The sequence below is a fragment of the Nanorana parkeri genome, unplaced genomic scaffold, assembly GCF_000935625.1.
Source record: "Nanorana parkeri isolate BGI_ZX_2015 unplaced genomic scaffold, ASM93562v1 scaffold994, whole genome shotgun sequence".
Taxonomy (NCBI): Eukaryota; Metazoa; Chordata; class Amphibia; order Anura; family Dicroglossidae; genus Nanorana; species Nanorana parkeri.
The window spans coordinates 299,644-323,010 of NW_017307262.1; the positions used below are offsets into that span (position 1 = coordinate 299,644).

General features: G+C 48.0%; 2 protein-coding genes across 2 annotated transcripts in view; one reads left to right on the forward strand and one right to left on the reverse strand.

The window, feature by feature from the left end:
• Positions 1–3,143: 3,143 nt before the first annotated feature.
• HEXDC (hexosaminidase D) lies at positions 3,144–22,307 on the reverse strand. The gene is made up of 13 exons (XM_018566973.1): positions 22,215–22,307; positions 20,761–20,875; positions 18,834–18,943; positions 17,719–17,806; positions 17,474–17,638; positions 15,265–15,448; positions 14,524–14,595; positions 12,367–12,562; positions 10,895–10,977; positions 10,633–10,711; positions 7,712–7,813; positions 4,221–4,310; positions 3,144–3,324 (listed from the first exon to the last, which is right to left on the reverse strand). Exons 1-13 carry the CDS (start codon positions 22,223–22,225, stop codon positions 3,144–3,146), a joined length of 1,476 nt encoding a protein of 491 aa, XP_018422475.1. The 5' UTR covers positions 22,226–22,307.
• The window catches only part of OGFOD3 (2-oxoglutarate and iron dependent oxygenase domain containing 3), a 67,207-nt gene continuing 66,143 nt past the window's right edge, over positions 22,304–23,367 (forward strand). Inside the window, exon 1 of the mRNA XM_018566985.1 lies at positions 22,304–22,417. Within this exon, the coding sequence (XP_018422487.1) occupies positions 22,326–22,417 (92 nt within the window). The 5' untranslated portion in view covers positions 22,304–22,325. The remainder of the gene's footprint in view (positions 22,418–23,367) is intronic.

Genomic DNA, 23,367 nt, shown 5'->3' on the forward strand with positions numbered 1-23,367 from the left:
GTACCGTATATACTCGAGTATAAGCCGAGATTTTCAGCCCATTTTTTTTGGGTGAAAAGTGCCCCCCTCGGCTTATACTCGAGTCAGCGCCAGCACGTCATCTTACTTACCTCGCCGAGCGTCGCGTCACTGCTGCTCCGGAGATCAGGCACTCTATATGTACATGTACTATATACTACATATAGAATGCACTGAACAATAGATTTACAATTATCCTCTGCTAATATGAATGGGTTAAATGATCCGTAGTACATGATATGTAGCCCTGTACCCCCTTTTCCACTTACAGAGCTAGGTTATTTTTCTTTTAAATAAATATTCATGTAATTTTATTGGTATCTATCTACCAGTAGCTGCCTCATTTCCCACCCTCGGCTTATATTCGGGTCAATAGTTTTTCCCAGTTTTTTTTGGTAAAAGTAGGTACCTCGGCTTATATTCGGGACGGCTTATACTCGAGTATATACGGTAATCATATGCGATACGATGTGATTACATGCGGTTAGGAATAGATTACTATCCCTGGATGCATCTACCGATCGGAATGCCGACAGACTGTCGCATTCAAATGCGGCCACTCTCACCTCATCATTACCAGAGGCCACTTTTAATGGATGAAGCAATCACCAGAACTCACAGAATAAGTACAATGGTACACTGTGTGTATGTATATGTGAATATACTGTATATAGATTTATATATATATTTGGTTTATTAGCTTTTTGGCTACAGAGGAATATATTTAAATACTTTTTTGCCTGAAGTTCCCCTTTAACATGTTAACGCCATTGAAACATTTGTATAGGTTCTTTTAAAATCTCAGTAAAATAATTCCTACTGACCTTGAAATTAGACCTCATTCACACTGGAATCGGGCGGCACGTACAGCTCCGTGCTGTGTGCAGGGCTGTATCGGGCAGCTCCCGGGAAGGACAGGTGCTGCGTGTGATTAGTACACAGCCCCCGTCCTTCGCTATGGGAGTACGCGGCCGTACGCCCCCCTACACTCACCCTCCCTGCACACCCGTGCGGGTGAACGTACTCGTACGCTGACGGGATGGATCCTGTCTACATCCGAGCCGGGACACCCGCACCCGTACGGACCTGCACTTGGGGTGAGCGTAGGGCGGCGTACGGCCACATACTCCCATAGAGAAGGACGGGGGCTGCGTACTAATCACACGCAGCACCTGTCCTTCCTGCCCGATACAATCCTGCACGGAGCTGTACGTGCGGGACGATTCCTGTGTGAATGAGGGCTTAAGGTCCTTGTCCAGGCACTTCCTGTTACAGGGTGACAACAAACGCTCTGTACGTCTCCCAGCTGCGCTCCGGCATTGTCATCCTGTCACATGGAGTCTAAAATAGCTATGCTGCCGATCATTGCTCAACCATGGTCCTCCGCTATCAACATCAGGAAGCCGATGCAGAGCGATGATGTGCAGCTGACACTGGAGCAAGTGCATGTAGACAGGAAGTGTCTGAAAGAGGCTGGAGGAGATCAGCAGCACCATGATAAGAAAAAGAATTAGAAAACACAGTTTTCACCTTTTATGTGACAGAAAGGACGGCAATTGTTTATTTTCCACATTGATTTACAAATATAACGTCTCCCAGTTTACATACAGTATATACAGTATATGTTAAAGGAGTTATAAAATCGGGAAAAATCCTGCTAGTCTAATCAAACTGGTCAATATAAAACACAGTTCTCAGATTAGACTGCTCCCTATTGGCTCTGCCCAGCGCCAGGCAGTACTGACATGTTTCTGGGGGCCACTGATGGGTAATCATCAGTATTAAAGTATATCAGCCTTAGCCGCCTCCTTGTTTTAAACACAGACGTTCTCTGAGAAAGAGGAACAGCAAGGGCTTGTTCACACCATGTCTGGACTAGATTTGAATGTGCTTCTGCAAACGAAGTGCGTTTTTCATGCATGCAGGATTTTTTTTTAGCCAAAAATGTGCCTTCAGGTGTGGTCCAGAGCATTTGCATGCAATTCTGATGCGTTTACATGCATTTTGGTGCGTTCCAGACCAGAAATAGTGCATGCAGCATTCCCCCGCACAAGAACGGACTGCACTGGTGTGAACAGAGCCCAGAAATACCATAGGTATACAGTGGGAGGCATTTCAGGTGCGGACAAAAAAATAGTTCTGATACAGAGATGGTGTGAACAAGCCCTTAGGGCCGGTTTACACCACAAAGAGTGCGTTCCAGAGCGTTCGGGAACGCAAGACCGCCCGCAGTGCGATCGCTGGCACCCGAATGCGTGGCACATTAGTGCCTGCGTTCCAGTCCACTGCGATCTGCAAAAATAGTGCATGCAGCATTTTTGTAGATCGCACTGGACCGGAACACAGGCACTGATGTGCCACGCGTTCAGGTGCCGGCGATCGCACTGCAGGCGGGGGGCATGGCTGCTGTTCCATTGACTTCAATGCACAGCCATGCCCCCTCCCGCAGGGAGCCGGCCGGGTTACGTTCCAGAGGCCGAACGCTTGGGAACACACTCTTTGTGGTGTGAACCGGCCCTTAAGGACAATTACAGCGTTGCATTGCTAAGTAGGAATGCACCGATACTAGTATCGGTATTGGTGCCGATACCGAGTAGTATAGTATTAGGAATGCTTCCTCTGACTGGCGGTGCCGTAGGGGAACAAGAAGCCGGCTTCCTGTGCATTCAGGTAGCCGGGGGCCGAGTAATGACCCGTCTCCAGGCTTCCTGATTGGCTGGGAAGCTAGTTTCCCGGCCAATCACAATCAAGCCAGCCAAACAACATGGAGCCGGCTTCCCAGGCAATCAGGAAGCCGGGTGGCATGTCATTACCCAGCTTCCTGATTGCCCGGTATCAGCGAGCAACGAAAGCAAAATATCGGTACTCGTACTCCATACCGAAAAACCGGTATTAGTGCATCCCTATTGCCAAGAACAAGCTTTGTGTATAACAAGTACTGCCGCCCCATTTACACCATGCGTAGAAACAAGTCGGTTGTTTAACATTAATGAGATTTGATGCGATTATTTCACATTTAAGATCGCATTCACAAAGATATATTATATAACATTTGGATTCCCTTTCAATCAGGATATACATGTGGACCGAGTTCTGAATAAGAACAGAGAGCTGTCCTAGATCATTTATTGGACAGTATTACCCCCTACGTCCGTGGCAGAGTTCAGATCTTCCACCAATTCCTGAAGCTGCATGTAATGCGGTAAGGCGTTCTCTTCCATCCATTCCTCCACTGTGACTGAGGGAAAGATCCTCAGCATGGCCGTCTGCAGCTCCTCCAATACGGATGTCCATTTGGACAGCAGGCTATGGTTGCATAGTAAGGGAACAAAAGTTAGCTTCCATTATTACAGCTGAAGTTTAATCTTCCTCTTCATATACCTTATGGTAGACTCATGGCTGGTGGGAGGGGCTTGCAGGGTGCTGTACACGGCTGGTGGGAGGGGCTGGCAGGGTGCTGTACATGGCTGGTGGGAGGGGCTGGCAGGGTGCTGTACAAGGCTGGTGGGAGGGGCTGGCAGGGTGCTGTACATGGCTGGTGGGAGGGGCCGGCAGTGTGCTGTACATGGCTGGTGGGAGGGGCCGGCAGTGTGCTGTACATGGCTGGTGGGAGGGGCCGGCAGTGTGCTGTACATGGCTGGTGGGAGGGGCCGGCAGTGTGCTGTACATGGCTGGTGGGAGGGGCCGGCAGTGTGCTGTACATAGCTTCCTGAAACCGTCACAGTACCCTGCCTCATTACTCCTCTCGAGAGCCCTCAGTATTGATGCAAGCAGTGGGCTGGCTCTCTGGAGGACTTATGCAAATATCAGTTGGGTGGGTGTCTGTCTGAAGGAGTGGGCGTTCCTAGGCAGGCTGAATTTGCATGGAGACTGCCCTAAGTAACACCCACATGTGATGTTGAGCATTAAATATACTGCAATGGAATACATCTTTAATACACATGTTTTTCCTCCGGTACCCTATGTCCAAAGCAGGGGTAGCCAAACTCTGGCCCTCCACCTGTGGTGGAACTACAAATCCCATGAGGCAGTGCAAGATTCTCACAGCCACAGACATGACTCTCGGAGAGAGATGCATCATGGGATTTGTAGTTTCACCACAGCTGGAGGGCTGATCTAAACAATGTCAATAAAACACGTTGGGTTGAGCCATTGGGTTCATGACAATATGGCTGCCACTAGACATGACCTGTATTCATTACCTGACTGCTTGGGGCTCAATCTGCTGCACCATTATAGGGTGGAGACGTTTTCTCTTACGGTGAAAGTGGCTGAACCAGCCGGTAACAAACCTGCAAATACAAGACGAGATACAGTTGTTACCGATGCATGTGTCAGGGCCTTCTACATAAGAGCACCAAGGACTACAAAGTCTACAAGGTATTGGGAAAGCAAGAATTGCTGAAGCCTTTAAAAGCTGAACTCTGGTATAAGCAAATATTAAATACAAGAGTCATGTGTATCCTTCCTTGACTCTCGGTGAGCTTTGTGGAGTTCTTCCAGATCTGTACCGGACTGTGAAACTGACCGGTCACTGCTGCTCTCTGTCCTTGTGCAAGGTGACTGGTCTTGTCTCCGCCCCCTCCTGTAATAAAGACCGCTCACTGCTGCTCTCTCTCTCTTTGCGCAGGGTGACTGGTCTTGTCTCCGCCCCCTCCTGTAATAAAGACCGCTCACTGCTGTTCTCTGTCCTTGTACAGGGTGACTGCTCTTGTCTCTGTCCCCTCCTGTAATAAAGACCAGTCGCCCTGCATAAGGAGAGGGAGCAGCAGTGACTGGTCTGTGCCATGGCTGTCCTGACCTGCACCTCATGTGCCCTTTGCTTTGTCTTCCAGGTGAGGTGATGCAGATTATGGAGCAGAGAAACATTTCTGTCAAAGAGATTGAAGAGTCTCCTCTAGAAAATATGTGAGTGATCTGAGATGCTGCCAGATGATTTTCCAACTTCTTTACAGGATCCCATGACTCCTCAAGACCGGTTCCTCTGAAGGGTTCCATGACTCCTCAAGACTGGTTCCTCCTGAAGGGTCCCATGGCTCCTCCTGAAGGGTCCCATGACTCCTCAAGACCGGTTCCTCTGAAGGGTCCCATGACTCCTCAAGACGACTGGTTCCTCCTGAAGGGTCCCATGGCTCCTCCTGAAGGGTCCCATGACTCCTCAAGACTGGTTCCTCCTGAAGGGTCCCATGGCTCCTCCTGAAGGTCCCATGACTCCTCAAGACTGACTCCTCTGAAGGGTCCCGTTTACTCCACAAGACTAGTCACTGCTGCTTTCTCTCCATGTGCAGGGTGACTGGTCTTGTCTCTGTCCCCTCCTGTAATAAAGACCAGTCACTGCTGCTTTCTCTCCTTGTGCATGGTGACTGGTCTTGTCTCTGCCCCCTTCTGTAATAAAGACCAGTCACTGCTGCTTTCTCTCCTTGTGCAGGGTGACTGGTCTTGTCTCTGCCCCCTCCTGTAATTTCCTGGGTGGAGCCTGCTGGAATCCTCCCACAGCTCTGCTCTCTACACAGAATATGCACAGCACAGTGATGATGGTAATATCTGGGTTTGCTAAGGCATCTGGTACACACAAATTAGATTTATGTCCTTTGAGGGTATTGAGGAGTACATTTAAATGAAGCTGTGCGTGGCGTTCAGCTTTAAAGAAACTGCTTTGGTTTTCTACATTCACTTTAAACAAGCTGTTAGCAGACTCATTTGAAGTGTATTGAAACCCAAAAAGAAAATTGTAATATATAGCAGAGTCCAGTCCTCAGTAATGTAATGGCTGCATTCGTTTTCTTTTTTTCCCAGGTTTTAGTTTTTTACCTGGTGATCCTGTTAGTAACGCACTTCCTGTCCTGGGATGGCAATGCTCCCTCAATGTACTACATCCATGGAGGAGCAGTGTTGTGACCCTAGGACAGGATTACAGAACACGTTCTCTTTCTCCTCATCTAACATAGTGAGGATGTGTTCTGTAGTCTACAGAGATTAGCTAGTATATTTTGCACTAATTAAACAGCTATAATAAAAATATTTTAATAGTACATTTAACAGAACTACGGCTGCACCGATACCAGTTTTTCGATATTGCGTATGAGTACCGATATATTTATTTCGGTACTTAATGATACCGGTACTCCTGCTAACATGGAGCCGGCTACTTGGGCAATCAGGAAGTCAGGCAGCGTGTCATTACCTGCCACCCGGCTTATTGATTACCTGGGAAGCCAATCAGCATCGAGCCGGCTGTTTGGCACCTTCTCCATTTCGGGTAATCTTACCTTGTCTGCGTTTGCAAGAGTTCTGTAGTTGTCATGTCTGCACCTGAGGCCTTCCCTCCGCTGCAGATAACATCCCGTCTTTTAAGAGGTACCAGGAGATGTACGAGAGATCGGTGCGAGAGCCCATTTGTGAGTAAAAAAATTTGATTGGCCTTGGAAGCCGGGATGCAAGTAATGAGTCGCCGCCCGGCTTCCTGATTGGCCGGGAAGCCGGCTCTATGCTGATTGGCTGGGAAGCCGGCTCTATGCTGATTGGCTGGTTCCATGCTGATTGGCTGGGAAGCCGGCTTCCATTCCAATTAGCATCCATAAAATCTTAACCCTTACAGTGGGGCTACCCCGGCACTGCAAGTGTTAAAATGACATTAAACCCTCAGATTTTTTAACATAAACCAATACTGTAATGTGTGCCTTACTGTAATCCATGGTTGCTTCCCTTCTCTTTGCTGCTCTTCCTTTTAAATCTGTATCTGTTCTCATGCTGGCCAGAACTTCTGTTTTGCAGCAGACTGCCTTGTCTCTGGAATGGATACATGGTGTCTGTGTGCAGGTTCACAACCTGAGCCAGCACTACAGGAAGAGGCACTCAGCTGCAAAGCGAAGTTCTCCCCAAGCATGAGAAGACATGAGGATTTAAAAAGGAAGAGCAGCAAAGAGAAGGGAAGCAACCATGGATTACAGTAAGGCGCACATTACAGTATTGCTTTATGTTAAAACATCTGAGGGTTTAATGTCACTTTAAGTGGTCAGTTTGTCTAGGAAGTTATACTCATCCGGAACTCGATCCCGGCCGGTTCCTAGATGGGTCCCTTCAGCCTCACTCTCCCTCCGTTCCAGCAGTCTAAGGTCCAGTAAGGCATCACGTCCTACACAGTTTATTGGACGTGAGGATGCTGAGGAACTTTTCATTGCATGGAGCAGAGGAGGAGACAGGCTGAAGGAAGCGGTCTAGGAGTCAGCCGGAATCATGGTTCAGGTGAGTATTTTAGCTCCCCAGACAAAACGAGCACTTAAAGCCTTGCAGTGAGCACTGCCAGGAGTTCTTCTTAATTGTTGTGCTATGTGAATGGGAACATGTAACAAATATTTGGCGGCAAAAGTGAAAGAAGAAGTCTCACATCCTGGGGACAGAGTACAGGTAGCACATTGTCCTGTTTCGATAGGGTGCTGAGCTAGTGTGGTTGCCAGTGCAGAGGGGGAGGTAGTAACAGAGCTCTGCTTGAGGTACACAATAGGAATGCCCACAAAATCGGGCTTCATGCAGGTGAGGAGCGGGCAGGCAATAATAGTAGATATAAAGATGTGATGTGCTGAAGAATTGTTCAGAGGTTTTTTTTTGACAAGCAGAGATAAATATTTAAACAAGAACACTGGGGGGAAATATTATTAAGCCTGTCATGTTATCCAAGGTGCCCTGGACTTACTTGTCCCCATCCAAAAACTCTCTTGTGGGAGTCTTCAGGAAGAAGAAAAATTGAGTGATGAGCTCCAGGACCTCACTGCCGGGATAGCTGCCTGTAACCTCACTGTCACAAAAAGATATACATATATTTCATGTCAATAAAGCAAAGTCACAGCCAATGAAGATACACCGCAGAGAAAAACAAAGTGTAACTATGGGAAAATAAAAAGAACACATTCATTCCCATGGGGCAGGGAGACAGGATCCATCTCTCCATCTGAATTCATAAATGTGAATGAGTATCTAAAGCGTATATATGTGTGACCTGATACTAGGAATAGCAAAACAAATGACAAACGCACTCATCAATTCGTCACCAGCTTTACAGCAAGGTGCACACGGAATGGGCTTTAAACAGTAAAACAGAAAAAAGCTTTCCTGGCACACTCACAAGCCAGCATGTAAAACAACTTGTCTCACCACTAAGGTTAAAAACAGAGGTTTAGATACACGTCTTCTGCAGAAAATGTGAAAGCCGCACAGCCGCGCCAAGGCACCTCTATATAGTGTGGTCCTAACTCTAAACTATGAGAGTCTCCATCTTGGAGCACACGGGGCAGAAGATAACATTTTGCACGCAATTTTAGGACCGCACTATGTGGAGGTGCCTTGGCGCAGCTGTGCGGCTTTCACATTTTCTGCAGAAGACGTGTATCTAAACCTCTGTTTTTAACCTTAGTGGTGAGACAAGTTTCTATACATGCTGGCTTGTGAGTGTGCCAGGAAAACCTTTTGCTGTTTTACTGATACTAGGAATGCCCCAATACCGTTTTTTCGGTATCGAGTACCAATATTTTTTTTTTACACACTCGCCAATACCGAGTACCGGTGCCCCGATTACCAGGAAGTCTGCCGGCGGATCATGACCCGTCGCCCAGCTTCCTGATTGCCTGTGAAGCCGGTATTCTAGCGAAAGATCACCAGCTTCACTTGTCCAAGCTGCCTGGCTTCCTGACCAATCAGGAACCCGGGCAGCGAGTCATTAGGTGCCCTCTGGCTTCCTGATTGGTCAGAAGGCCAGGCTGTCTAGCAACAAGTGAAGCCGGCTTCTTAGCCAATCAGGAAGCTGGGTGGCATGTCATGATTTGCCTCCTGATTGGCTAGGAAGCCTCCGTCACTTGTTGCCAGGCAGCCTGGCTTCCTAACCAATCAGGAAGCCCGGTGGCACGTCATGACCCACCTTCCTAATTTGTTAGGAAGCCAGGCTGCCTAGCAACAAGTGAAGCTGGCTTCCTAGCCAATAAGGAAGCCGGGAGGCGGGTCATAACCAACTGCCCGGGTTCCTGATTGGAAAGGAAGTTGGCTCCATGCTCCCCGGCACTGCCGGTCAGAGCGAGATCTCCCTCTGACTGGAAGTTCTGGTATCGGGGGTAAGTATCCGAGCATTTGGGCGAGTAAAAGTACTCGCCCAAATACTTGGTATCGGCAGCAATACTAGTATCGGTATTGGTTCATCCCTACCTGAAACCATTCAAAAGAACGCTAGAGAGAATGAGCATCTAAATCTATCCCCGTAGTATCAATAGTTATATTTATATGCTCATTCCATCCAGCGGATTCAAGAATTGTAACTTCAATGTACCTATTGAAGGACGTTTCACCTGAACAGAGATGATAATGACAACATTTGCTTTTGCCCCATTCTCAGGGGCAAAAGGTAACAGCTGGTTACCTCGCACAGAAGGAATGTACAAGCAGCTTATATGCAAATTTCTTATAAATAGACCCATTTAAGGAAACAGGTGTGCTAAAACATTGCTGCTGTTGGCAGTACAGAGGCTTAGTGGTTAGCATGTCTGCCTTGCCGCACTGGGTTCCTTGTTTTGAATTCCAGTCAAGACACTATCTGGAAGGAGTTTGCATGTTCTCCCTGTGCTTGCCTGGGTTTCCTCCGGGTACTCCGGATTCCTCCCACACTCCATAGACATGCTGGAAAATAAATTAGTGCCTGTCTAAATTGGCCCTCGTATGTATGCATGTGAAACGTGAACTTTAGGCCCTGTTCACACCTAGGCGTATCGAATATGCGCGATTGTCGGCGCGCGTTTTTACCGCGATTCGCGGTTAAAAAAACGCGCGTTTCCGAGGGCTACTTGGCTGTATCCCAATGGAGACGCGAGACAAAAACGCCGCAAAGAAGCTCATGTACCTTTTCAGGCGTAGGCCGTTTTGTATCGCGCTCGGACGGGTTGAAATACGCCAAGGTGTGAACCAGACCCATTGAATACAATGGGATTTTCATGTTTGAGCGTTTTGTAGAGCGTTCGTCGAGCGTTGAACGCGCTACAAAACGTTCAGGTGTGAACGAGGGCTTAGACTGTAAGCTAACAAACAGAAATGATATATCAGGAAGCGCCAGAGGTTTTCATATATGGTCACTTTGGGCAGAGCTGGCATCTATGCAGGAGGCAGCCCCAATACAGCCAGGGAGACACTGAAGACACTGAAAAAAAAAACAAGAGAGGGGCGCCTTTTCCTAGTGCAGATCAGTTTTATTCAACAATTAAAAGGAGGATGGATAAGTAAATAAGTACTCACACAAGAGGGAATTCACAAGCATTTAGAACAGTGCAGAGACCGAACCGGAATGATAGCAGTAGCAGTCTGTCAGATACGTCCTATGTGCAGATCGGTATATAGGAGTGTCGACGCGTTTCCGGGGCACGCCCCCTTCATCAGGACCTTTGCGAGTACTTATTTACTTATCCATCCTCCTTTTAATTGTTGAATAAAACTGATCTGCACTAGGAAAAGGCGCCCCTCTCTTGTTTTGTTTCATTGTTGAATGTAAAGTGCTGCGTAAGTTGACGGCAATATATAAATGCTGGTAGTAAATACATAAATGATGTTAGTTTCCTCAAAGGTAAAAGAAACGTAGTTGACCTCATGTAGTTTTCCACATCCAGAGTCGCCATTCCTAAGATGCTTCTCACAGAGGCTGCGGTGTGCTCAGAATAAGATCCTGGGGAGAGAGACCAGACGATGTGACCATTACGTGTGACACCCCCTCTACAAACTCCTAAATGCATGCAGGTAAAGCAGCTGACGTATATGCATTACAATGTGCCTATGAGGATTCCACGCATTTCTCTACCGAATATCTTTGAAATAATCTGTAACGTTATCAGTGGTTAGCATCCCGTACCTTCTTTAATAGTCTGCAAACAGATGGCCAGTGACGGAATTCCAACCGGCAACAGCTCGCAGAGGACGGAGAAATGATCGTACCTGAAAGATGAATAGTGAGTCTGAGCACATAGATACATAGTAGTTCAATCCCTGAACTCCCTACCGCAACCTGTCCGGCTATGTCCTACTCTGTCTGCCTTTAGGCGATCCATGAAGACTCTGTTCCTGGACCAGCGGTCATATAATGTACACCCAGTGTTTCTTTTTTTACCAGCAGCAATGTAATTATATCACTGACAACTGTAGTGGGAGGACCTGGGCATCTCAATCTCCAGCTCTGTCCCTCCAACTTACAGGACTGCATTTGATTGACAGGTCTAGAGACTTCTGGTCTTTCCCACCCACTATAAAACAACACCATGATTGACAGGTCAGGAGACTCCTGGCCTGCGCCTACAATCCTGCCCACATTAATGCCTTTTGACAGCTACTATTCCCACTGTATTATGGGAATTGTAGTTGGTTCTAGTGGCGCCGGACAGTGACAGGAAGTAATGATGGCGCATCCTTGATACCTCCCCTGGGTGCCTGGGGATAGTTATGGCTTCTCTTTGTAAGTGATGATGTCACAAACTTATAAAAAGGTCCAGTCAGAAGGCTGAGTCAGTCAGTGAAGATTGCTGCACCAGTGGCAGGAGTATTGGACCAGGTCGGCTGCACTCAGGGGGGAAAGTGGGGCAGGCCCTAAAGGAGAACTATGGGGTCAGGGCTTTTCCCCATAGTTCTCCTTAGGGTAACGGGAGGACACAAACTAGCGTCCTCCCGTCACCCTAAGCTCAGTATACCGCGAGCTACAGCCGAGATTCGCCCAGCTGCGTGAGTGACAGCTGGCTCTGCCTATCTAGAGGCAGAGCCAGCTGTACCTGCCCCCTCCCCCCCGCCAGTCAGCGCTGGAGCATCGGAGCGGGGAGTGGGGAATCCATCCCCTCCCCTGTCACGGCAGAGAGCCGTGACAGGATCGAGAGGTGAGCGAACGCCGGTATATGTTCGCTCACCTCCCGATCTACTGAGCCGACCTGTGACAGTCTCATTGTCACAGGTCGGCTAGAACTATGAGGTGAGTGAAAAGCACTCACCTCATAGTTCTCCTTTAAAGGACAACTATTTCAAAAGGTACAGTTATCCTTTAAAGTGTATGTCTTGGCAAAATAAAAAAACAAACCACATACAGTACATCTCACAAGTCACCGTGTTTTATGACTTTAGAATCTCTGCAAGTACAGGAAAATACCTGATGATCTATCAGAAATCCAGTGAGCTCCTAACTTCCTGTAGTAAGCCGACAACACTGCCGCTGCTGCAGTGATATCGGCTGCCGTTGCCTGTGCCATATGCCCCTATGATATGACCAGTTCCAAGTGCATTGCGAAGCAGCTCCATTCTAAACATTGCTTTGGTAGACAACATGGCTTCCCCTCATGTACTTACCGCTGCCACCCTGTCAGCGCCAGTCCTTGCAGGATGCCTTGTGGCACTCTCTGGGCAACCTGCTGCCAACATCTGTGGTTTTCCAGATGATGCCCGATAAGGGTCAGCAGTTGGGAAGGGCCGGTTGCACCTTTAAAAGCGCTGGCCAACCAGATCTTGTGGAAGCCGCACTGCCAGTATTTCTCGATCAGATCAGCTGCGGGGAGACAACAGATAACTCAAACACTGAATGGCACTGATGGAGTCTCCAGAGGAATATCTTATAAAAAGCAACTTCAGGCAACATTTTATATCATATATACATATAAATGAAGTGCTATCCAGGAAATATGCAGCTGTGCCTAAAGCTGAACTATAGGTAAGCGGCTAAATGCACATATGAAATACACTTAAGGAAGATGTTATACAAAGGATTGTATTTGTCCACCCAGCCCAGAGATTTACACAGCTCCGACAAACAGTACAACCCTATCTGGCAGGGCAGCAGACCTGATTTTTCTAATCCGCGGTACAGCAACACTTACAGGTCCTGTCCCTCCCCCATCCTGTGACTGGACAGTAAAAAGGAGAAGCAGATGATTGATGAGCTCTTCTCTCTCCTCCCATCAGCACGTCCCTTGGTTAGCATTGCAGACAAATAAGCTCTTTGTGCTGAATCTCCTTTCCCCACTTTGCAGTACAGAGATCAGCAATAGGCTGATACCACGTCAAATTCAGTTACTTACATTGCTTGTGTTTAAATTAAAAGAGAACTATGGGGTCAGGGCTTTCCCCCATAGTTCTCCTTAGGGTAACGGGAAGACACAAACTAGCGTCCTCCCGTTACCCTAAGCTCAGTATACCGAGACACCGGAGCGGATCCCGACATCGATGTCGAGATCCGCCCAGCTGCGTGAGTGACAGCTGGCTCTACCTATCTAGAGGCAGAGCCAGCTGTACCCGCCCCCTCCCCCGTCCGTTCCGCCAGTCAGCGCTGGCAGATCGGAGCCCCTCCCCTGTCACGGCAGAGAGCCGTGACAGAATGCCAGTATATGTTCGCTCACCTCCTGATCTACTGAGCCGACCTGTGACAGTCTCATTGTCGCAGGTCGGCTAGAACTATGAGGTGAGTGAAAAGCACTCACCTTATAGTTCTCCTTTAATTATGTATTACTGTATTATTGATTACAGAGCTGCATTAATGTGTCTCTTTTATGTATGCCAGGACTTGAGATTAATTCCTCTTAGTTCAACTCAGCTCCGAGCTTTATATATGCCAGTGCAAAGCTTTTCACAGAGCTCCTGGGTAGGACCGCACTCGCACTCAAACCAAAGAGTGAGATTCAAAGAATGTAAAGCTAAATAAGGGGAGAAATATACATTAGGGATGCACAGATACTAGTATTGGTATCCGATACTGAGTTTTTGGGTGAGTACTCGTCCTCGCCCATATGCTCCCAATGCCTATCCTGATACCAGAACTTCCATATTAGGAAGCCGGTAGGCGTGTTGTTACACGCTGCCTGGCTTCCTGATTGGCCGGGAAGCCGGCTCTATGCTCCCTCGTCACTTGGTGACGAGGGAGCATGGAGCTGGCTTCCCGGCCAATCAGGAAGCCAAGCAGCGTGTAATGATTGTTCCTGATTAGCCAGCTTCCTGACCAATCAGGAAGCCAGGTTTCGAGTCATTACCTGCCCCCATTAAGCCCTGATTAGCCAGGAAGGCGTGCAATTCCTAATTGGCCAGAAAGCTGGCTCCATGCTTCCTCGTCACCTGGTAACAAGGGAGCATGGAGACGGCATCCTAGCTAATTGGGAAGCCGGTTGGCTGGTCATTACACGCTTCTGAGCTTTCCGGCTAATCAGGACTCAATGAGACTTCCGGTAGCAGTAATTACCGAAAAATAAAAATATCGGTACTCGTACTCGATACCGAAGATCCGGTATTGGTGCATCCCTAATATACATTACTTATAAGCAATTCTGCTCTGTTAAAATACTTCACAACTAATGTGAACTAATGTGTCAACTAACTTGTGTCAGCCCAATTGTGACTGGTCTGCTTACCAGCCAATCAACAGGAAGCAGTGGGCAAAATGTACGACTTGTGTGTATCCTAAATGAATTTTCTTTATTATGTAAAACATATAAAAGAGCAAACTGATTTGACTCAACTTACTTCTGCCATCAACATCCAGATTCGGAGTGTAGTCCCAGATCATAGGCTCCACTAGTTGTGCAACTCCAGACTCTAAAGGAGACAGGAGGCAGAATAATACACACACACTTATATAATAATACCTGGACTGTTCTGATTAAAGAAAAAAAAATACAGCAGGTAGTGGGATTGTGCAATAGCCAGCCTGCTATTGGCCATTTCAAATTGCAAAAGGCTGGCTATTGCACCCGCCCACTGCTTGCTGTGCCCTCCTCCCAGCATGGAGGAGAAAGCTAAGGGATCCAACCAACTAATTGATAATGAGAATAGTTGATAACTATTCTCATAGCCGATTATTATCGATTAGTTGGTTGCGGCCCTATAGTAGTTAGTAACATTTAATAGTTCTGTAATGTTGGAAGATGTTTTGTAGCTCATACAGGCCACTTCTTCAGCTCTATTGAGTGTCAGGAACACACCCCAGCATATAGATCTACACAGGCAGTGCAGACACCGTTGCTAACTGGTGCCATCGTCGGCAGGTAATTGCAGCATTTCTAATTACATGCAAATGGCTATGGCCTCTTTCAGCTGTCATTGCTTTGTACAGCATTTTCTCCCTGCAGCTGTTGGCATGAGACTAATGCTATCGGCCCCAGTCGCAAGTGTCAATAGGGCCTTAGTTGTCTAGCCATTGTCAGTGGGTCGTATTAGTTACTTTATTTCTCTAAAACTCTCTATAAATATGACACATCCTCTGACCTGTCAAGGTTTGGATGGATGCTCCACGCAGCATGTCATCCCAGGCGATCACTCGCACCCTAGGATAGGAGGAGGTCACATAGCTGGCCACTTTCTTCATATGGGACAGAAAGAGGTCTTCTATACAAATGCCACACTCAGAAATCTTCATCTTAGACTCTTCTCCTTTGCCAAGGTAGTAGACCTAAGAAGAGACGGGGAAGAATAACAGCTACAAAGCACTATGTCTGCAGAAAAACAAGAGAAGAAAGCTACTAAACGGATCTGGTCATATGAAAGATATTTCAGCTGCAGTCAGTGAAATAGCTGCAAAGAAAAATAAGAATTAAAAATGAATTGGAAATGTAATCAAATGTAATAAAATGTGGGCATTGTTCAGAATGACAAAGATGAAGTTACGTGATGCTTAAAGTGTTGACATGGGTTGTAATATAATGCGTACGCTGTATGGACCCATCCATTTGTTATGGGTCCTTAAGGCCCCGTTCACATTGAGCGATTTATCGCGCGGTAATTCCCGCAATATCGCGGCTATTTACCGCGCAATATCGCTGCTATTTACCGCGCGATATCGCTCTCCAATGCTTGGCAATGGGGCAAAGGGTCCTGCTGTCGTGGGTCGTGTGTTGCTACAGCAGGACCCTTTTTGGAGCGGATTTTGCCGCGATTCAATGCTTTTCAATGCAAGCATTTGTGCGATATCGCGCGGCAAATCACACTATATCGCGCAAAATGCAAATCGCGCGACAAACGCGCGATTTGCGAATCGCGCAGTGTGAATGGGGCCTAAAGGAGAACTATGAGGAGATTGAATTACACTCATCCACATAGTTAGAGCCGTTAGAGACATTGAAACTGTCACAGGTCGGCTCTATAGATCAGGAAGTGAGCGAACACATACCGGCGCTCACTCAGTTCCTGATCATCTCCCTGCAGAGAGCGTTGACCGTCACTCCACCGCAGGGATTCTCCCCTTCCCTCTCCGATCCTCCAGCGCTGATTGGAGGAACAGACGGAGGAGGGGGCGGGCACAACTGGCTCTGCCTCTAGATAGGCAGAGCCCGCTGTCAGTCAGCCAGCAGGGTGGATCTCAACAGTATTGTCGGGATGCGTCCCGGCTGCGGAGCTCTAAGCATATAGTGGGCAATAGCTTGCTATATACTGAGCCTTGGGTCACAAGAGGACGTTAGTAGATGTCCTCCCGTGACCCTAAGGAGAACTATGGGATAAAAAGATTACCCCATAGTTCTCTGTTAAAACATGCCCATGCAACAAATAACAAACTCTTTTTCCCCCTCACACACATCACAGCATTAGGCTGGATTCACACCACCTGTGTTGCATTTAGAGTGCATTGATGAGCTGGAATGCATTTCAGTTGACATGCTTTTTTCTATTGCATTGCAATGATTTTTTTTTTGTTCACAGCTGGAGCCAAAATACTTTCCTTGACGTATGTTGCACTACATTTAGGGCTCGTCCACACGAGAAACGGCCGGCACGTACAGCTCCGTGCACGGCCGTATTGGGCAGCTCCCGGGAAGGACAGGTGGTGCGTATGATTAGTATGCGCCCCCTGTCCTTCTCTATGGGAGTATGCGGCTGTACGCCGCCCCACGCTCACCCGCCATGCATGTCCGTATGGGTGTGGGTGTCCTGGCTCGGACGCAGACAGGATCCATCCTGTCAGCGTACGAGTATGGACACCTGCACGGACGTGCAGGGCAGGTGAGCGTGGGGCGGCGCACTCCTGTATAGAAGAACAGGGGCTGCATACTAATCACACGCAGCACCTGTTCTTCCCGGGAGCTGCCCGATACGGCCGTGAACGCAGCTGTATGTGCCGGCCGTTTCTCGAGTGAATGAGGCCTTAATGAATGCAGCATGCTCCATTTGCACTCAATGCACACCAATGCATTTCAGCTTGTCATTGCACTGGGCCTGCGCTGAGCAATGCAGCCCAACTCGCGTAGTGGGATGGGACCCTAAAATCAGATTTTAATGGCTACAAAACTATCATTCAGTATTTTTCCTACTCTTTGTAATAGCAAAAATTATTAAGGATAAATGACATATGACCCATTTAGTCACTTGGTTCCCTTCACCTTCCGTTTTCTGGGAAATGACCATTGAAAAAGACTTACATATGGAGAAGGTGTACACAACCACCACCACCACCTAGCGTGTCCTCTGAAGTCTGTTCCCGTACCTCATCAGAGCCGATGTGAAGCCACTGAACTGCAGGATGAAGCTCCATGACTTGTCCTATCATGACCTGCAGGAGGCGGAGAGATTCCTCCTTGTGGGGGTTCAGGCTGTTGGGGTACATGGGCACTTCCCTCAGGTGAGAGAACTCTTTGTGTTTCAGTACAAACTGCAAATAAGACATCCGGATGTTATTCTTATGAAGCCGACCAAAAGATTCCCGGCCATCGAACATTTCTCCAGTCTTACCTCCATGTGTCCAAACGTTTGTATTAATGGGATAACTTCAAAGTGGTGGAGCTGTGCCAGCTGCAGTATGTCTCGGATTTCCTGGGGGCTGGTGGGACACAAGCAAATCAGATCATTTTAATCATCTATTGCATACCAAGTCCCAGTGTTACCCAGTCTTGATTAGTGATGGGCTCGGGGCGTGTTTGCAGATCCACGTGCCGAGCCCGCCAGGAAGCTGACATCGCAAAGCTCCAATCACAGGCACTGAGACATTTCCCGATCTCTGCAGCTGCGGACCATGAACATGTCTCAGTACTTGTGATTGGCGCTGCCAGCTTGCTGGCAGGCTCGGCACGTGGAGCCGCGAACATGCCCGAGCCCATCACTAGTCTTGATGTTTGCTGGTCAGCTAAAATAGATCTAAGCCCAATCACTACAATCAGCTTCAAATGTCATTTCAAAAAAGTAATTTCCAGACTGGCAATCCTGCCATGGAGGTTCTTGTTTAAAGGAGAACTATGAGGGGGTGCTTTTCACTCACCTCATAGTTCTAGGCGACCTGTGACAATGAGACTGTCACAGGTCGGCTCAGTAGATCGGGAGGTGAGCGAACACATACCGGCGTTCGCTCACCTCTCGATCCTGTCACGTTTCTCTGCCGTGACAGGGGAGGGGCTGGATTCCACCCTCCCCGCTCCGATCCTCCAGCGCTGACTGGCGGAAAGGACGGGGGGGGGGGGCATTACAGCTGGCTCTGCCTCTAGATAGGCAGAGCCAGCTGTCACTCACGCAGCTGGGCGGATCCCGTCATCTACGCCGGGATCCGCTTCAGCTGCGGCGTCTCAGTATACCGCGAGCTGTAGCTCGCAGTATACTGAGCTTAAGGTGACAGCAGGACGCTAGTTTGTGTCCTCCCGTGACCCTGAGGAGAACTATGGGGAAAAGCCCTAACCCCATAGTTCTCCTTTAATCACTTCCTGTTATAGAGAGACAATGCTCTGTCCCTGTTTCCTAACTGTGCTTCTGTGTTGTCACCCTGTCACATGCTCCCCCAATGGAGATGGCACGTTCCACTTGTGTCACCATCAAGAAACCCACCTGAAATGGCTGTAATGTCTTCTCACCAGGCATACCTGTAAGCATGTGCTGCCCGCAGGGGGAGGAGTTCTCCAGAATATGGAAAGGTGTCTTCATACTCAATCAAAAGACCGTTTGCTCCAAGACTAGATAACAGAGGAAGGACCTGGAGAGGAAATTGTATCCGCGTGTTAAAAACAAAAAACGGATCATTACTGCAATGGAAATCAGTCCACTAAGAACTGATATGTTAGGTAAAGGTGGCATCTGCCAGGCCATGTAGCCCATTGCCTTCATGTATCCCTTTGGGACTTCAGCCTGAAAGAGGAAATGCTGAGAGTTGTCACCCTAAGACAGGAACTTTATTACTAAAAGGATCACCGGGTGAAAATTAGGGATGCACCGATACTGATACCGATATCGGTGCCGATACCGAGTATTTGGGTGAGTACTCGTCCAAATGCTCCGATGCCTAGCACGAGTACTTCCGGTATCAGGAAGCCGGGCAGCGCGTCATTACCCGCTGCCCGGCTTTCTGATTGGCCGGGAAGCGGCTCCATGCTCTCTCGTCACTTGTGATGAGAGAGCATGGACATGGTGCCGACTTCCTGGCCAATCAGGAAGCCGGGCAGCATGTAATGACGCGCTGCCCGGCTTCTTGATTGGTCGGGAAGCTGGCCTTGTGAGCTAAGGTTACCTTACCTTAGTATGTGCAGCCTGTCACCCCCGGGGCCTCTCCAGCGATGACGCGGCCTTCCTCCGGTACCCAGCCGGAGCCGTCTGGCCGGCCAATCAGGAAGCCGGCACCGTGTAATGACGCGACGCCCTGCTTTCTGATTGGTTGGGAAGCTGGCTTCCTGCTCCCTTGTCATCTCATGACGAGGGAGCATGGAGCCGGCCTCCTGGCCAATCAGAAAGCAGGGCCTCATGTCATTACACGCTACCTGGCTTCCTGAATGGGACTTCCGTTACTCGGTAATTGGTATCAGCAAGTACCGAAAAAAAATGATCGGTACTCGGTACCAAAATACCGGTATCGGTGCATCCCTAGTGAAAATAAAAGGGGAAAAAAATGTATTTTGTTTTTAGATACACTTTAATAAAACTGTATACAGTGATGACAAACATGCTAAACAAAAAAAGGTTTTTGGTTTACACTTTCAATTTTACTATTCGTTTATGCAATGTTTTGTTGTAATGGCTTCCTGAACATCCACCCCGATGTGTGATGATGGGGGGGGCGGGGCTCTGATATAAAGGTGGGACTCTGATGTGAATGGGAGCATCTATTATGAAGGGGACTCTGATGCGACAGGGCGGTTCCTGATGTAAAACGAGGAGTTTCATGTGAAAGGGGAGCTCCTGATGCGAAACAGGGACTCTGATGTGAAAGATGGGACTCTGGTGTGAAAGGGGGACTCATGACACAAAGGGGAGACTCTCATGTAAAAGGGTGAGCCTGATGTGAAACGGGGACTGTGGTGTCAAAGGGGGGACTCTGATGTGAAAGAGGAGGACTCTGAGGTGAAAGTGGGGACTCATGATGTTAAACCGGGACCCTAATGTGGAAGGGCAGCTCCTGATGTGAAAGGGGGATTCTGATGTAAAACAGGGACTGTGGTGTGAAAGGGGGGATTCTAATGTGAAAGCGGAGGACTCTGAGGTGAAAGTGGGGACTCTGATGTGAAAGGGAGGCTCTGATGTAAAAGGGGGGCTCATGATGATAAACCGGGACCCTAATGTGGAAGGGCAGCCCCTGATGTGAAAGGGGGGGGGGCTCATGATGTTAAAGGAGGGGCTTCTGTTATGAAAGGGGGACTCTAATGTGTGAGGCGGCTCCTTTCTGTCCCTCTGCAAAAAAATATTTTAACCACCACAGGTAGAGTTGCTGACAAGCCAGTGACAGTCTTGCAAATCTGGCCTTGTGGACGCCATATCACCGTGTTATACAAATGCAGTACACAAAATGGTGACAACGTTTACCTCTGCAAGATAGGACACCTTTGGGGGAGCTCCTTTCAGATCGAGGTGAACCAGAGTTAAATTAAAAGATACTCTTTCCGGGCTGAGCCCCGTGCCGTCCGGCGTCTCCTGCTGCCTGCAGAATAACAGAAGTCAGTCAATGAAGATTAAAATAGATCTTCATCTGATTTTTTTTTTCTAGAGTTGGATAAAGAAGGCAATGATTAAAACCCCAGTCATTTTATTTCTGCTAGGTTCCGTTGGTGACGTTTCTCTTCACTTCCTGTCCTGGGGACACAACAGGAAGTAAGAGGATACGAGTTCAAAGTGGAGGGAAACAGTCTTTTAATCATTTTCATTTGAACAGTTGTCTCCACTGAAAGATTTCCTGTTCCAATGACAACTGTAAAGTTTTGGATTTCCCGTCACTTTCTATTCTTGCTGACAAAACCGATACAGACGTGGTTCTAACTCTTCCACACCTCACCTCTACGTCATGTAGGATTAAAGTGACGCTACACTCCAGAGTTAAATCCTACAAATGCATTCCTGAACCTTAACTATTAACAACAATGTATCTTATTTGTGTATCACTCGGCTGTAGATCCTCCAATCATCTCTGAATTGGTGCTGACACTGTCCTTCCTTCTGGAGGGTGACTACTTGTGTTCCCCATGGTCCCTGTGTGTGTTGTAGAGTAGTCACCGCTCCAAGCTCGCTCCCGGGATGGACTACAATCTCAATACAAATGAGTAAAATAAACATGAGATTGTGGCCCATCCCGGGAATGAGCTTGGAGCGGTGACTACTCTACAACACACACAGGGACCATGGGGAACACAAGTAGTCACCCTCCAGAAGGAAGGACAGTGTCAGCACCAATTCAGAGATGATTGGAGGATCTACAGCCGAGTGATACACAAATAAGATACATTGTTGTTAATAGTTAAGGTTCTTCAATGCATTTTTTAGGATATAACTCCTGAGTGTAGTGTCACTTTAACATGTAATAAGAACACAGAGTTCAGGTTATATCCAAATGCAGCAAGAATAATTTTCATGGACATAGATATTTTCTTCTAGGTATGTAATTCTGATACCCCTATTATTACCTCAAGGGGTAGATTGTGTTATGCCATGTCTGCACCACTTATACCCCAATGATTACCCCAAGGGGTAGATTGTGTTATGCCATGTCTGCACCACTTATACCCCAAGGGGTAGATTGTGTTATGCCGTGTCTGCACCACTGATACCCCTATGATTACCCCAGGGGGTAGATTATCCTACGCCCCCTCTGTATTCCTGATAAACCTATGATCGTGCTAGGGGGATCGTGCTGATTACCCCCAGGAGGTAGACTATCCGATGCCCTCTCTGCACTCCTAATACCCCAGTTGTTTCCTCAGGGGGTAAAGAATGTCAGGGAATCAGCATGAAAGGGACAGTAGTCATAACCCTCTGCCGTCTCTCACCGCTTCATCATGTTTGCAGCTCTTCCGGACTCGATTGCTCAGGCTTCTCCACCCAGGCCTGGCCAATCTACGAGTTCCACGTACAGCCTCGGGCTTCAGTGAGAAGTCACCATGGCAACCAAAAGCCGGCGCCGGCCGCGAGTCCCGGGAGAGAATGGGGATCCAGCGGGGCCTAACCGGGGGACGGTGGGAGGAAGACCGGGGTGAGAAGCGGGGAGCGGAGGGGGCACAGCCGGCTGGCATTGGTTGAATGTACGGAGTGTGACAGCTGCTCTGACAGCATGGCGGGAGATTGAGGAAACATATGGGCATTATTATCTCCTTTCACCCTCTTGTACCCTGATATCTACCCCTGTCATCCCCCCATATCTCTATATGTTCTACTCTAGCCTTCCCCTAATCCTACATTTACCTGTCTCACCCCTATATCCTAATATTTACCCCTCCTGCTCACTGGACCCCTACTTTCAGCCAGTGTACCCCGATTTCTACCTCTCATTCCCTGTATTCCTGTATTTACCCTTATATCTGCCTGTACCCCCAATATTCTCCTTCTCTTCCTATGAACCCCCACATATTCCTTCGTCAATCCCTGTACCCCAATATTCTACCTTTTCATCTGTTGTACCTCCACATATACCCTTATCACTCCTTGTACCCCCAATATTCTACCTTCTTATCCTCCACACCTCCACATATACCCTTGTCACTCCCTGTACCTCAGTGTTCCCTTTTCTCACCCCCTGTACTCCAGTATTTATCCCTCCAACTCTTTGAATCCATACATAGTCCCTTTTCACTCCCTTGTACCCCAGTATTTATCCCTCCTGCCCCCACGTCTTTACTTTTCTGACTCCCTGTACCCCAACATATACCCTTATCACTCTGCATCCTTTTCCATCATTTGTACCCCCCACATATACTTCTATCACTCCCTGCACCCCACAATCCTCCATTCTTATCCTCTGTACCCACAAATATACCCTTATCACTCCCTGTACCCCAATATATTATTTTCTTACCCCCTGTACTTTAGTATTAATCTGTCCTACTGCCTATATCCCTACATATTCAATTTTCACTCTCCTGTACCCCAATATTTATCCCTCCCACTCCATGCACCCCCACATCTTCACTTCTCCCTTCCCTTCTA